Here is a 16,523-nt window from a genome sequence, read left to right as displayed (position 1 = left end):
GGAGATCCTTAACCAGTGAAATTAACACACATAGGCATTTTGCTGCCCAGACAGGCAATAGCTAGCAGACAGGATGCCTTTTCCTGAACATTCTCCAGGGTGGGGCTACCTCCCCAGGCAGACTCACATTTTACTATACTCCCGGATTATAAAACAGAGAGACAGGATTTCAGAGCCACCCCTCCCCCCACCACGCTCCTCAGAAGGAAGGAACCCGGGTGGAGAAGTGTAAATGACCTCACAGGATATCATCGGAAGAAAAATCTAAGTAAGCGAACCCTCCAGTGATTCATTTGGGTGGACTGCCTTCACACCAAGCTGCATTCAAGGGTTCGGAGTGGGGTCATTTGGGGCCCTCCCTCCCTGCCATTTCCTCTTTTCAAAGTACTGGCAGATTTGGAGCCAAACTCCATCCAAACAGGAAATCACCCAGGTTCTAGGTTAAAAGGGGGGGGGGGAGGGCTTATTTTTAAAGGGCAAGAAGGTGTCTCCTGAGCAAGCACCTACTATGTTCTGGGCACTTGGTTGTTATGTTTACACCCTGCAGGGAGCGTGCTGAGAAATGAGATCCGCACCCCAATACACACATCTGGCAAAGCTTACAGGAGCTTTTAAGGGTTTGCATTATCTTTTTTTTTTTTTTTTCTAAAAACTAAAAATGGAAATGAACGGCTCCAGCCCACCTCACTTGAGTCCAGCAAAATATATATGAAGAGCCCTGAGCAGGGAAAGTAGGAGGCCTGGAGCAAAGAGGAGGAGATGGGGGAGGAGAAGAGGTTGATGACAAGGTGGAAGGGCAGAGCCGGCGGCAGAGGGATTGGGAGTTTGGCTGGTAAGCTACGCCAGAGGCAGGTGCCAGCTGAGAGTGGGCGGAGGTGCGGGCGGCAGGCCAGGCCAGGCAGGGGGAGGCCAGGCGTTACCTCTGCCTCCAGGAGCCCAGGCGCTGAGACAAGCTCGCCCCGGGGTGCCCCCGCTTCGTCAACTCTCTGTTCCCACCCCTCCTGCCCGCCCGGACCAGGGGAGTCCCTGTCGCCTGCAGAAGGAGCCGCTGCGGAACGACCGCATCTTTGGGAAAGACACCCGGGGCTACGCGTGGCCTCCAGCCTCCTCCTAGGGGAGAGAGCTCCTTTGCACTCCTTCTAGTGACCACCCCTACCCGGCCACCGGCCACCAAAGCTAGCACCCGTGCCTCGGGGACCTCCACCTGCACGGGCCCCGGGAGGGAGGTAACACAGGGCAAAGAAGGCTCGAGAAGCGGGTATCCAGAGAACCCCAACCCTGTGTCTCTATTGGGCGAGAAAAGGCGACGCTGTCAACATTGTGAGCTTCCTGCACGAGGTCCCCAAGTTCAGGGACGACACCTTTCCAAAAAGGAGCTAATCCCCCACAGTGAGCATTCCATCTCCTTCGGGATCCCTGGAGCTTCTTCTGTCTGCACCCCAAGTGCTTCCCGGTCTCTGCTTGGGCCATGCCCGGGCTGCGCAGGGACCGCCTGCTGGCCCTGCTGCTCCTGGGCGCGCTCTTCTCCGCCGACCTCTACTTCCACCTCTGGCCGCAAGTGCAGCGCCAGCTACGGCCCCGCGAGCGCCCTGCAAGCTGTCCGTGCTCCGGCCGCGCCCCCTCCGCGTCTCTGCACTCGGCCGCAGCCTCCCTGGACCCTGGCACCGCCACGCACAACTTTTCCCGAGCCCGACTCGGAGCTGAGCATCCCAGCTATGGCCACTCTGGCCCGCGCTCCAAGCTGCAGGCCCTCTTCGCCCACTCGCTCTACCAAGTCCCGGAGGAGCCGCCTCTTCTGGGTCCCGAAGACTGGCTCTTGGCCAGCCAGGAGGCGCTGCGGTATTACCGGAGGAAGGTGGCCCGCTGGAACAGGTAAGGACCCTGCCTAAGGACCCTGCCGGGACCCGTCCTCCCCTAGGTGCCAGGCTCCCTAGCCTGACTCTCCAGGCACTGTCTACCCAGGTCGGCTCCCTCCCTGGGCTGCCTGGCTTTACCCTGCCTTCACAATCTGGCTGTGGGTTTCTTTCCCCCTCTGGACCCCCACCAGCTGTTGCAGACTTTAGACATCAGCCCTGGAGTAAGATCTCAGAGAAATAATTTCTTTGCAATAGCAAAGAAATGCTCCCAGCCACTTCCCTTGAGTTCTCCGGTTCTCTATCCAGTCGCTCTCCTGGTCCCAGTGCCTTCTGGAGCCCCTTTCTCTTGCGATGTGGACAGCTGCTGTTAGGCCTTTGCTTTCCAGAGTGAGGCTTAAAGCTGAGCTGGCTGGAATCCTGCACTCACCTCTGCTCTTTGGTCAAACCTGAGCGCTTTGCCCGAAGCTATACCAAATCCCAAACACCCAATTTTTGCCCTGTCTTTCTCCTTCTGCCCAGGATTGGAGATCAAAGACTCAGCTGGAGCAAGAGTTAAACTCCCAGCTCTCTGGCATGGTCAATCCCTGTTGCTCACTAAATGTAGCTTGTCAGGTTTTGGCCAGTGTTCTGAACTGAAGGCAGTTTATTATCTTTTATTATCGTGTTGGTTTGGGCTGAGGCTGGGGCGGGGGGAGGGCAGGGAAGAGAGAGAGCTAGGTATTTTGTAAACTGAAAACAAAATTTAGAGTGAAATATTAAAATATTTAGGGTAAATGTAAAGAGTGTTTTTGCAGGCAGGAGTGTGTTGCAGATGGCGTGGTAGTGACTGCTGGAGAGGCCTCCAAGCTAATATCAGAAAAGCTCATATGAGTTAAGGACTCTTTTTCAAAGTATGGAACTTGTCTGTCACTTGAATCCAGAGTTCTCTTTCCATGCCACACCCATCTGTTAATACAAAAGATTTCAGAATGAGATGTCAGTGGTGGTTTTATAGTCCCTCGGGAAGATGAGAACACCATAAATCTCAGCTGAAACTCGTTGCTAGCCCAATTTAACTGTTTCCTCATTATTCTGTGGGGCTAAAACTGGAGCAGGGGAGGGGAGGGAAGACTTCAGCAAATGAAGAGAAGTTGAAACTTATTGGCTGAGATCGCTACAGTGGATTTCACTTGCAATCTCTATGGCTGATGATTTTATATTAGAAAATGGTTCTCAATTCTACTGCTAATTGCATGCAATAAAAAGGCAGTTTAAGATTGCTTCGAAAGTGCTGTCACTTTCAGTATCACCTTAATTTCATCAATAATGTGGGAGCATCATGGATCAGTGAACTAGAAAATGTTGCCCTTAGAAAAATTATCCACACATCAAACAAAGATCTAAGAATTACAGGCTATGAGCAAAGTTGCTCACTATTGTAAATGTAGATGCATGTTTGCCTAGTCTCATTGCAACTGTCACCTTCAATTTCCCTGTGTTACTCAGGCCCTGGAGGAGATGTCATGGCAATATTTTGGGAGAAAAGCAAAAATCTTCCTCCGCCAAGCTGAGTAATTGATTTTTGAGGTTGCTTTTTAACAATGATATGTGTCAACACACAATTTACTGCCCAGAAATGTTGGTCATTTAACAAGGGATCAGTGGGGGGGAGGGGGCTACTGACCTTGCTATCTGTCTTCAGAAGATCGCTAAGAGTAGCAGTCTCCCAGGCAAGGTCTGGGGATGTTATGAAAGGTTCACCTGCACCTAATAGTGTTGAACTTTGACCTTGGAGGCAAAAAACTCATTCCCTCCACCTGAAGAGCTCTGTGAACAACAGGATGGTATTAATAAGCAAATGTGTTAGAGGTGCACCAGTGTTAAAAATGGAGCCCACTGGCAGTGTAGCTCGGTTGGTAGAGTAAGCATTCCCAGAATTCATGAAGCCCCGGGTTCGACCCCCAGAACCCCACAAACCAGGTATACTGGTGCACATCTGTAATCCTGACTCTCAGGATGTAGCAGGTAGAAATTCAAGGTCATCCTCATCTCCTCATTGAGATTGAGGCCAGCCTGTCTCCAAGTGCCTGGAACTACTCATTGGATTTGAATTATATCAAAAGTTCTACTGTAACCACACCGACCCTTACTGGTTTGTGCTCTGATGACTGTGAAGATGTATGGGTGTGTTAATAGACCTTGGGAACCTTGGGACAGGACCAAGAAAGCACCCAGAACCCCCAAGCTGGTGTTTAGAATAGGCAACAAAGGGAGAAATAATGAACGACCTGACCAATTGTTTGTGTCTTGCACAGACAAGTCCTTGTTCGTAGCCATGACCCTGCTAGTAGTTAAAGGCTAATGACATATAAGTGGTGCTTCCCTGTCAATAATTACCTAACATTAATTGTTATCCAAAACCAAACCTATCAGCAAAACTATCAACCACAGTAGGAAAGGTGGGGGGAAAATAAAAGAGCCAGGCCCGCACTCTTCGTAATAATTTCTGTTTTCTCACTGCAACTCTAAGAAATGATGACATTCGGTCAGAAAAATGCTTTTGACAACTATCCGGAGCTAGTTTCCAGTAGGGAGTACATAATGGCTTCTTCCGCTCCCCCACCCCTGAACATTCCTCTTCGGTTTCACACAGAACTAGATTGAGTATATGCACTGTCTTGAATGTTTCCGTTCTCCCCCGATGGCAATGTATTGGGTGTCGGGATTTTAGTTAGGTTGAAATGTGGAGGCCACTCTGTGTGTCGGGTAGGCTGGGTGTGTGTCCTCTGATCCTGAAGACTGGGCAAACCTCCTTCTATGACAGCTCCTCCTTGCCTTACTGCCTGTGTCTCTGTCATTGGAAATGCAACCAAGTGTGGTACAGTCCAAGTTTAAAATGTAATCAGGGAAAGTGTTCCTGTCAGGTTGTCAGCGGCTGATCACAGCGAGCAAGCCAATGCCAGGCTCCATCAGCCCTGATGACACCTCTGGCACCTGTCTGGAATACCAAAAAGGCAGAGGGACAGGAAGAAGGGAAATGTCAACCTCACTATTTCAGGGCATCAACTGAAAACAGTCATTAATCGGCAATGGTGGTGTCGAGGCTCACCTGGATCCCAGGTAGCAGTTCGAATTTGCGGTCCGCCTGGCATTCTTGGTGGCTGATCTTGGAGTTTCTTCTCTGGTCCAGAACTTCCTTAGACAGACATGTCAAAACTGGAAAGCTCGGCCTGGCCTTTTGCCCACATATCTTTTGTCAGTTCCTCTAAGGTCAAATAGGGCCATGCCTCCCTCGTATAGGAACTCCAACAGCTGTGATACAAGTATGAGTTCTCTGCTCTCTGCTTTTCCTCCTGTCTGTCTTCCTCTGATGTCAGGGATGTGGTACTGGCCGGCAATCACAGACTCTGCATCTCTCAGAAGGTGTGTGTGTGTGTGTGTGTGTGTGTCTGTCTGTGTGTCTGTGTGTGTCTGTGTGTGTGTGTCTATGTGTATGTGTGTGTGTGTGTGTGTGTGTCTATGTGTGTATGTCTGTGTGTGTGTGTACTGTACCGTCCCTGCCTCTGTCATTCTCCCCTCAGGCCCCCTTATTATCCCAGAAATGAATCCTGGCCCAAAGTCTCTCTTTAGAAGTCACAGCAAAGAGACTGGGCAGATTTTCAAAAATGACAGTTGTTCAAGAGGAGTAACTTGGCTGAAGTCTTTCTGGGGGAAGCTCTGAGAAGATCCAGAAACACGGCTGACAGAGGAAAATAAGGAGAAAAGGTCAGAAGAGGAGAAGAAGGATTCTGCTGGAAATAAGAGCTGTCTAGCCAAGAATTCTCAGAAGATTAGCCCTCCTCCCACAGCAATGTGCAATGAGCAACGACACCTCTTCACCCTTTCGCTTTCTGTCCCCAGTGTCTTCGTATGTCTCACCTTGTGACTACTCCAGACCACATTTGCAACATCCATTCCTCATGAGCAGTTCAACCTTTAGGGTGCCCAGAAGTCCAGGCACACAGTCACAGACAGTGGCCATTTGCATCCCTCCCAAAGTCAACAGGACCTTGGTTTTTATCTGAGCATTTCTTAGCATTGCCAGGCTCAGAGAGAAATGGCCTCCCAGGATTTGGGAATGCTCCCCAGCCACAGCCTACATGTGGTGAGCAACTGGAGTGGGCATTCATTTCCATCGGTCTTAATTAGAGCCTGGCTGGGCTGATTTGGAAAGGCTATTATCTTGGTGGTTTCCGAGACCTCGGGCTGCTTGGAGTCAGAAGCCACAGGCAGATGGTTCCTGAGTGAGTTAGTCTAGAAGGCCCGTCCAGGCTATTCTCCCGCTGCACACCGGCTCTCACTGTCTTCACCTCAACAAAGAGCTACATCAGGGAAGTATCAATGACAGTCATCCAAGGAAGGTGGCCCATCCTGCTTCCAAACAGATCAAAGAGAAGCCCTCAGTCAGAATCTACAAGCTGCGCCATTGTTTCCAGACCCTAGCCATCTTCTCCTCAACCACTTTTCTCCTCAATCCTGGAAACTCAAGTGGCGGACCTTTCGAGTGTAAACCACCCTGCCTGAAGCACACTTGTTTCCTACCAATTCCTTCATGTACACTTGTCCATTGGGCCTCACAGGTTCTGTGGAAGTAGATACATGTGGTGAGTAGAAGTCCAAGATGGCCTCCCAAGGTTTTCAGCCGTGACCAATGGACACACACTTATTCTAGTAACTCGGACCAGTTCTATTATGTGCCTTCTGTAAATATATTTTGCAAGATGTCCCAGAACAAGGAAACTAACTGTTGTGGCTGACCTGGTCACATATCCCTAAATCAAGATCCCTTGAGTTTATGTGCAAGGAGGAAGCCAGAAAAGTTTGACTACCACTGCTGACTTCAAGAGAAAGGGGATCATTTTGCAGAGGATATAAATGACCTTTCAGAATCCAGGTTGACACCTGCTGACATAAAGCAAGAAAATAGATCCTTCACCCCCCCCCCAGGAAATGAATTCTGCTATCAACAGGAATGAGCCTGGAAACAGTAGGGTACAGATTGTACCCCCCACCCCACACTCCCCAGAGCCTCCAAACAAGAATCTAACTCAGTCAGCCATGTGTGACCCCACACAGCTCACAGATCTACTCAGAGCCAGGCCTCGGACCTCCAGACCTGGGAGACAATGTAGGGAGGGAGGTGTTTAGGCTATTAGCTTTGTAATAATTTTGTAGCACAGCAATGCGAAGTGAACATACTGCTACTATTTAGTCTGCTGTGTGGAGGAAACAGGATGAGAAGGCCATACAAGCTGGCCAAAGTCAGGCAGAAAGCAAACCACAGCAGGCTTTGGACTCCGAGGGAGTGGCTACAGAATCATGTCTGTAACTTAGCAACTCCCAAGCCACACCCCTGCCCGGTGCCCTTTGATGTCCAGAGGCCATTACCTGGACTCTTAGGGAAAGTCTCTTCTGACAATAGTCCCCACACTGCTTCTTCTGTGGCTGTATACATTCTGTCCACATAGCACACAGAGTTTTGCATGATTGTCTGCTATGCCCAACTATCACTTCATGGAGCTTGGAGTGAGGCGTGACAATGAATGGCCACTTTCTCTTGGCACCAAAAGCCCCAGCTGTGCAGTCACCCCCATACATCTGTTCCGTGGCTTGCCAAGGGGTAGATCCCTAGTAAATGTCTGTGGGATGAGTAATTGTAAAGAAATGACATTGGGACTGGGGGCTATGAATAGCTGATTACCTCCTTTGGAAAAGGCCTTGAATATGATAGATCCTGACTGTGACGCTACCACACCTATAAAAGTCTAAATGCAAAACCACCCTGGCGAGCCAATGTGAGATTTGGATCTGGGTCCACTTCCTATGGCAGCAGCCTGAAGAAAATCAAGTTCAGACCTGAGAGGGGAGCAAGAAGGAAAGTTGAGAAGGTGTCATTTGCTAAGAGGAAGGAATTTCTTCAGCCTCTTCTGCTTTCTTAAGAAGAGCAGCCAAGAAGCCTTGCGTGAAATAAAAATGGGAAACACAGAGGCCTTAAATTTGCCAAAACACTCCCTGCCCTGCCCCTTGGCAGGTGCCCGCCTATACTTTTCCTGTGATTATTCGTCAAGCTGGAAGCTGATGAGACGCTGTGGATTCTGCTGAAGGATGCCTGCGTATGGCTTAGAGCCCGGTAGGGACAGCGTTCTAACAGCTGTGGCTTTAGCGGAGCACAAGTTACTGGGCATAAATTACTACCTGTTATTATAGGCAGGCACTCACGTATGCACCTAATGAAAACCAAAGTATGGAAAAAACACTCAGCTCTCTCTGTGCCCGGTCACTTGGCACAGTTTTCTACGGCTGAAGTGGTAAGACGGACAGAACTGAGTTTGAGGGCTCTGGGGAGAAGCCAGTGTCCAAGACTTTCCACCAGTGGAGCTTGGCTTTAGGGGCCAAGCCCTGGGGGCAGCCAGGAGAGTTTGGCTGGAGCAGGGGGAGAGAGAGAGAGAGTGTGCGCGAAGTTCCAGAAAGGGCCTGTTTTATTGGATTCACTAGTAATAAGCCAGATAATAAGTGTGTGGAATCACAGGAAAGAGAGCACAGTAAAGGACTGTGGTTCCTAAGAAGCCCGGTGCCTGAAAAAACAAAACAAAACAAAACTCAGCAAAATAGAGAAACACTGGCAGAGGGGCTGGAAAGGTAAAGCGCTTGTTGCATAAGACAGTTGGGCTCAGGGGTGTGCACCTGTAGTTTTAACACTGGGGAGGTGGAAACGGGGAATCCCTGGGGCTTGCTGGCCAGCCAGTGTGGACAGATGGGTGAGCTCCAGGTTCAGCCCCTCAAGCAAGCAAAGCTGAAAGCAACTGAGGAAGAAACCTGATGTCAACTTCTGGCCTCTGTTCATATGCATTCTCTGTCTGTCTGTCTGTCTGTGTTTATCTTTCTGTATGTGTGTCTCCTCTCTCTCTGTCTTTGTCTCTGTCTGTCTCTAGCACACACACACACACACACACACACACACACACACACACAGCAATTGGACCATAGACAGCATGGTAGCCTGGATTTATATTCCTCCTACTGGAGGTCAACCCCAAGCTAGAGCCCTAGACTAGCGCACACTCCACCACTGAGCCCAAGACATACCCCAAAGAAAGCATTGGTTCAGCTGCTGAGCTAAGCACGGATCTCAGACAGCAAACATGCTTCAGCTGCCAGCATTTGGGTCGTAGACAAACACTTTTGATGGTGCTAACCAAAATCAAATCTACACAAAGGGACAGATCATCTCTCCTGGCCCAGCCCCATGTCCCAGGGGGTCTTGGTTTCAGCAATTGAGATGGGCACATGTGTATTTCTGGTCCATTTCTCCTTAACAGCAGAAAGCTCACTTTCCTGTAGGGAAAGTGCATATCTGTTCTCACTGTCAGCCCACCTTCTTTATTACTCTGATAAGAATTATGCTTTGCCAGTGATACTGCTTATTTCTACATCCTGTGTTCCCCTGAGCCCTCAGAAGAGAAAAAGTCAGACTGGGTGACCCCAATTCTATAATCAAATCCAGCCTCCTCTGCTAACCAAAGTTTCATTGTGGGGGATTTTAACTGGGGTCACTGTATCCAACTGAGTTCAGGTAGGATCCACAGTTCCCTTAAAATATGCAAAATTTGCATTCTGAGAGTATGCTTGCCCTCTAGGAAGCAGTTCATTAGACTTGCAAAGTACCCCCTTGCATTCATCAGGATACACTGGTTTAGTGAATTAGAAATCCAACTTGAAGGAGTTCAAGCAAGACTAGAAACAAAAGTAGAGACCCAGGAAGCCAAAGCTAGGAGAATGACAGGGCCAGCCACACACAGCAGAAGCAACCTTTGACCGGTCCCTACTCTTGCTACCTGGGCTCCCTGCCTGTCTAGATCCTTCCTGTCCCTGTTGCTCTCCCCTTGCTGTTGCTGCTGCTGCTTCTCCTCCTCCTCCCTCACTCCTCCTCCTCAGCCTCCCTGCCTCCTAGATGAGAGAGAATCTAACTATGTGCTCTCCTCTTACTCCCTTTTTAATCTGCTTGTCTACATGGCTAGTCTGAAGGTTTTGATTCTTCTAGAACCTCCCCAACAACCCCCAGTTTGAGGGCAGATGCTCAGAACTGGCTCTTTGTGTAATCCTAATCCTCAGAGAGGGAGCAATGGCTCAGCAGTTAAGAGCATTGACTGCTCTTCTAGAGGACCTGGGTTCAATTCCCAGCACCCACATGGTGGCTTATAAACAACTCCAGTTCCAGTGAATCCAACCCTGTCTTCTGGCCTCCAAGGGGACCCGGATACTCATCTGTATAGTCAAACACTCATACCCACAAAAGCATTTAAAAATAAATTTGAAAATCTCCAAGGCTAAGGAATGCTGTGGTTGAATGGGTTACATGTACCACCCCACTTCCTCTTAATAACCAATGTAATATTTAGAAACAGTGACAAAGATTTGATTCTCCCCAAGAGGTTTATGAGGAGCTTGTGTTTTATAAGAGAATTCCCAAAAACCATTGTCTGTCCATTCTTCTGTTGGACATTGGTGATTTGGCTTGAGAATACCTAACTTGAGGCAAAATGCTTGAGGCTGAAAACATTTTGGAATTTTATATATATGCATACACATGTGTATGTATGTATGTTATATGTTTTACATTATGTTTTATATATATACATATGTATATATATATATATAAAATGAGATATGTAGGAAGTGGAAACCATGTTTATACCAATTGGTGATTCTGTTACATATGTGTCCTGTACACATAGCCTAAAGGTAATTTTATATAGTAAATTAACACCATGAACATGCAGAGTCATTTGTGTAATTAGTTTCCCTTCCAAGACATTTATCATTAAATTCATGGCCATCTACATAATCTAGTCTCATCTCCAGAACCTTAACTAGTTACATCCACGGAGTCTTTTGCCAAATGAAGACCTGTTTACAAGCTCAGGGGAGCAGGCCACGAATGTCTCATTTGAGAAACGACCATTAAGCCAGGGACAGCTGTATTTCATCACAAATACAAACTCTATATAGTTATCTTTTCAAATGTTTTTGAAACCTTTTAGATAAAAGAGAATCAAAGATCATCCATTAGATAAGCTTCCGGCCATATCATAAAATAATTATGATCTGATGCAACATAAAATAAAAAGTAGTTGAAAAAATAGGTCAAAGACAACATGAGAGATCAGTGGAGCTGGTTGTAAGGCATTTCTCACCTCTGCCAAGAAAGCCTGCCAGAGTCAGCTCTGCTTAGAAACCACCATGCATGTCTGGGAGGCCTGGGAAAGCAGAGTGACTCCTGGAGATGATTCAGCAGAGGAGTGTCCTCACCACATCACTGCCACCATGACCACAAGTCATAGCATTGCATAAGAACTGGCATCCTCATCCTCCTCCTCCTCTTCCTTAGGAGAGCACACACATACACACACACACATACACACACACACACACACACACACATGCACACACGCACGCACACACACACATGCACACACGCACACACACCTTCAGCATAAGCCTCATGGAATTATGTTCACCCAGACCCACACCAGGATCCTGGTACCCAGGTCTCTGTCTCATTTTGGAAAGAAGGTAAAGCCTTGAGTATCCAGGGCAGTGGGTACCAGACATCCTTTGGACCATCCTCCGTGACCCTTACCTTTTGAACAGAGCTTGCAATCAGCACTTGAGTGACAGCTGCATTAAGATTTAAAAAAAAAAAAAAAAAAAAAACCAACAGCACCTGGATTGCAGGCTTTCAAGGTTCTGCAAAGAAACAGAATTGGTAATTAGCTAAAGTTGGAAGTAGGAACAAAAGGTTCTTCGTGCAGGTCACAGAGTTAAACGGGCTAGGTAAGTGGGCTTAAAGTCACTGACCTCTGTCCAAAGGGAAACCAAAGGTCCCCAGGCCAGCTAGATTCCCCTCAGACTATACTTTCAGATATGCTGTGATAAGTCAATGAGTAATTAATCAATCAATATGCCATGGATATGGCTGCAGAATTAGGAGCTGGAAAAAATTTTAAATCGATTATAACCGAATGAAAACCATCAATAACACAACCATTGGATGCCTAATGCATCAATGGCCTCTCCGGGTTAAACTCATTACAAAGCAAACACCCAGTTACCCACAGTGGATAACAGCTGTTCTGTTTTTAGCTAAAAACCCACTAAAAGGTAGGAAAAAGCCAGCCAAAAACTACAAGCTTGGATTTATATAATTATAGGTTATATTTATATGAGCTACGGCCCCTTCTTTGGCAACCATAAAGTCTATGAACTATTAAAATGACTTATTCTTTGTGGTAGTAAAGCCATGTCACCTACATCCATGAAAAGCACGTCTTCCTCAATCTCCTGGTAAGGGACGCTGGATGTGGATTCACATTCTCCCACTGATAGGATGCTGTGCCCTACTCACCAGAAGTCTTATCTACTGACAAAGGTATAATTAATCAGCAGGTACACTAGAAGAGCTGAGCTCCTCCGGAGACAGCCAGCTCTCCCTGTTCTCTAGCTCTTCTTTACAAAAGGAAAGCCTTCTATCCTGCCAGCCAGAGGGGGTTCTGGGTGCTTCTTTGCCCCAAGTCTTGTTTCACATCTTGTTTATTGATTTAACAATAACCTCACTGGATTGTAGCTCTTCAGGGGTTGTTTGGGATTAAATAAGGGCCCCACATTCTAGCACCCAGGTCTTGGGACTAGCATCTTCCTCTGAGAAATAATTCTTTTAAGTAATTAAGTCAAGAATAACTTTTGATTGATTTAATTAAGTTGAAAGGAACGCTCATTGGGGATTATCAAGATGGTCCCTAAATCCATTGTCAAGTGTCCTTGTGAGAGGAAGATTAGACACACACAGAAGACATGGCAAAGCCTGCAGGGACTGCAATGAGGCATCCAGAATGACAATGGTAGTCAAGGAAAAAATAAAGAATGGATCCCAAAAGGAGGCAACCTATCTTTCAGACTCGTAGATTTGAGTTATGAGAGAACATGTTATTTTAAGCTACCAAATTTGTGGTGACTAGTTGCAGCAGCCAGAGGACATTCATGGAAGGATGAGGCATATTTGTTCCAGTGCCTAAAGTACCACTTGTGCAGTGTAGGTTCTCATAAAATATCTAATGAATGGGTGAAGTGGGTGGATGAATGAGTGGGTAAGTGAATGAGTGAGTGAATGAATGAATGAATGAGTGAATAAGTGAGTGAGTGAGTGGTGGATGGGTGAGTGAGTGAGTGAATGAATGAAGGAATGAGTGAGTGAGTGGGTGGGTGTGTGAATGAGTGAGTGAGGAGTGAGTGAATGAGTGACTGAGTGAGGTGTGAGTGAGTGAGTAAATGAGTGAATGGGTGGGTGGGTGGATGGGTGGATGGGTGAGTGAGTGAGTGAGTGAGTGAGTGAATGGGTGGGTGGGTGAATGAATGAATGAATGAATGAATGAGTGAATGGGTGAGTGGTGGGTGGATGGGTGAGTGAGTGAATGGGTGGGTGGGTGGGTAGGTGGGTGGGTGAATGAATGAATGAGTGAATGGGTGGGTGGGTGGGTGGGTGGTTGAACATGACAGTTTAAGGAGCTCAGCAGACAATTCTGAATTCTGTCATGGCTGCCTTCTGTGTGCTGTGAAACCCGAGGCTTATATCCTAGAGCCTGAGTTTCCTGGTGTGTGAAGGGGTGTGACATGCATCCAAAGGGTGGCTGGGGGGTGCCTGGTGCCTTCAACACTGAGTCACCAGTAGTGAAGGGCCGCTGGTTGGTTTCCGCTAACATTCCAAGTGAGTTATTTGGTTCCCATCAACATCCAGCCCTCTCCATTTGCGTTTGGTGGTGGGGCTGATAGTGAAGAAACAATGTCTGTGTTCTCCCAGGCCAGGAAAAAGCCCCCTCACCTGCAAGCTGGTCCCTGCCCTTGTTTGACTTAGCCAGAGGTGGCTCTTCCACAAAGAAAATATGAAAATATCTCTCCCTCAACCCTGACATGTCAAATGCTGGAGCTTGGAGGTGGAAAGAAAACAGAGTGACCTATATCTGCAGTGTGTCCGCCTGTCTCAGACACGTCTGTCTGTCTGTCTCTGTTCTCCATTCCCCTCACACAGATTCTAGGAAACCACTCCTTTGCCTTTAGCAAAGCTTGTACTAAACAGGCTGATCTCTGCTCATGGGAGACTTTTCCCCTCAAGCCATACCTCTATGGTCCTTGCCACACAGAAGCAGCCACCGCATGCCAGCACTTTGTGTCCAGGACGGTGTTAATATATGGTGTCGTTTAACCCTCAGAACTCTGTATGCAGGAACTGTTACTATCTACATTTTCAGGCTAGGGAAAGGCTAGGTTACACAAGAAACCGGACTTCAGAATCAGGGAGATATTTCAGGCACTGGGAACTCAGGTCCTTGTGTTGTAAGCACCCCAGAATTCACATGAAGAGAAAGTGGGCTCAGGTGGTATGCAGTTGTCTGCACTGGGAAGGTGAGAATAGAGTTCCGGGTTCCTAAAGCAGCCATCCTCAGTTCAGTGAGGAATCCTGAATCAAAAGCTAATAAGGGGGGCAATGTCTGAAGAAGCAGAGCCAAAGATGTCCTCAGGCTCCCACAAACATACACACACGCACGTGTGCAAGCTCGTGCGCGCATGCGCGCGCGCACACACAATCACACTCTCACACACTCACACACATACATACACACACACACATACACACACACACAGGCTGGATTTCAGGTCGGGTCTTTTCAACTCCAGAACTGAAATTTAACACTGAGTTTAACTCCAGCTCATGCCTTCAGCAAGGTCCTAGAAACAAGAATGAGATGAACACAAGTCCATGAGACTTCCCGCCCAGTAGTCTCAGAGCAGGTCAGTTCTTCTCACTGAGGCTCAGGCGTTAGGGAGGCAGAATAACTTCTGTGGAAGTGTAAACCATGCTAGCCTACTGGGGATCAGATTAACAATGAGCATCAGAACTTACAGACAGCCACTCATCAATCCTAAGGCACAGCTGTTGTTGTTTTACACCTGAAGTGTTGGGCATCCTGTGACTGATAAAGGATCGTTACTGGATAGGATCTCCCTATCCAGTTCAGGTGTCTTCTTTGAGCTTTGTCATCAGGCCAGTTGCTGGCAATGCACAGTCATTGGCACCAGTTCCTGGCTCCCAGATCTTTCAAATGGAGAGAATAATAACCTTGCTGATACCATGGGGAACGTCTGTGAGGACTGAATGGGTTAAATTGGCAAAGTGATCTAAATAGCGTGAGGAACAAGATTGGTGCTGTGTAAAGTTTATCTATCGTCCTTATTCAGACCCATCTGGGGTCACTGGTTGCTCTGGAGTATGATCTGTTTGTTTTCCTCATTGGGAAGAACTTCCTATGATCTCCAGCCCAGGGACAGTCTACTGTATGACATTCTCATCAGGTGCCTCTCCAGAAGCCATGCCACCCTCTGGACAGGGGTTGCCCAATAGCGGGCTGTGGACATACAGGGTCAGGACAAGGTCAACACCGGGGCTGTACAGAGGTCCATTGCAACACAGCCAGAGTCCAGCTCCGAGAAGAGGAAGCAATGTGTCCTTGTCATGGAGGGAGGAGTATGCGTCAGGGAACAGGGACTTTTGGTAAAAACCCCCTAAAGTGTCAGCTCAGCCATTGCTTTCCTAACACCAAACAGATGACAAACTCCAGTGTTTCCCCCATACTACAGGCACAGTTTTCAAGAAAGTGACATCAAAAAAAGTCAAACTAGTTCCCTTATTAATTTTCTAGCATACAAAAAATAATGGGTTTCATTACGTTCCCTTTAAATGTGTGTCATTGCACACTGTTCACACTCTCTCGTTACCTTCTCTTGAACCCTCCTTATAAAATATATAAACCTTAGTTCCACATATGAAAGAAAGCATACAATTTGTCATTCTTCTCCCATCACCCTGACTTATTTCCTGCTGCCCCCACTCCCCTAAACAGTACCCCTTCTACGCTTAAGACACTTTTTAAATCTAGAGTCTCCATATGAAGAAAACATGTGACAGCCATCCTTCTGATCTAGATTCTTTTTCTTAACATGATGCTGTCTGTTTCCCATCTATTTTCTTGTCAATGACATAAGTTGATTTTTCCTTAACTCCATCGTATGTGCCTATGCATGTGCATGTATGTTTCCTTTATCCGTCCATTGGTTGATGAGCCTCTAGGCTGGTTCCATGTCTTGTCTCTTGTGACTGGCAGAGCAACAAACACCTGTGTGCCAGTGTCTCTGTGTGTGCTAACTTGGATATACACCTGAGTAGTATAGCTGGTCCTGTGGTAGATCTATTTTGAGTTTCCTGAGGGACCGCCATACTGATTTCCATAGTGGCTAGGCTAATTTGCTTGCCCACCAAATTAAATCTTGACCAGGCATCAGTTTCTCTCAAGCCACTGGGGAAGAACCAGAAAGGCTCTGGTCAAAACCCAGCTTTAAATCCTTTTCCACTTAACAGTTATTACTTCCACTTGTGGACCTTAGTCCTCTCAACTAAGTTCGTGGCTTGAGAATACTGCTGTAAGATAACATGCCCAAATGACCCAAAACCCTGCCTTCAATGAGCGTTGTACAAGTGTGCATTATTAATAGTGTTAAGTCTAAAGAAATCATCACATAGAGAGGCATTACTGTTCAGTC

General features: G+C 47.4%; 1 protein-coding gene across 1 annotated transcript in view; it reads left to right on the top strand.

Moving 5' to 3' along the window:
- Positions 1-641: 641 nt before the first annotated feature.
- Positions 642-16,523, top strand: part of Fam20a (FAM20A golgi associated secretory pathway pseudokinase) — a 41,775-nt gene continuing 25,893 nt past the window's right edge. The window contains exon 1 of the mRNA XM_051179673.1: positions 642-1,872. Coding sequence (XP_051035630.1) covers positions 1,469-1,872 — 404 coding nt within the window. The 5' untranslated portion in view covers positions 642-1,468. The remainder of the gene's footprint in view (positions 1,873-16,523) is intronic.

This window comes from Phodopus roborovskii, unplaced genomic scaffold, assembly GCF_943737965.1.
Source record: "Phodopus roborovskii unplaced genomic scaffold, PHOROB, whole genome shotgun sequence".
In the NCBI taxonomy this organism is placed as follows: domain Eukaryota; kingdom Metazoa; phylum Chordata; class Mammalia; order Rodentia; family Cricetidae; genus Phodopus; species Phodopus roborovskii.
This window is presented reverse-complemented; position numbering and strand designations above follow the sequence as displayed.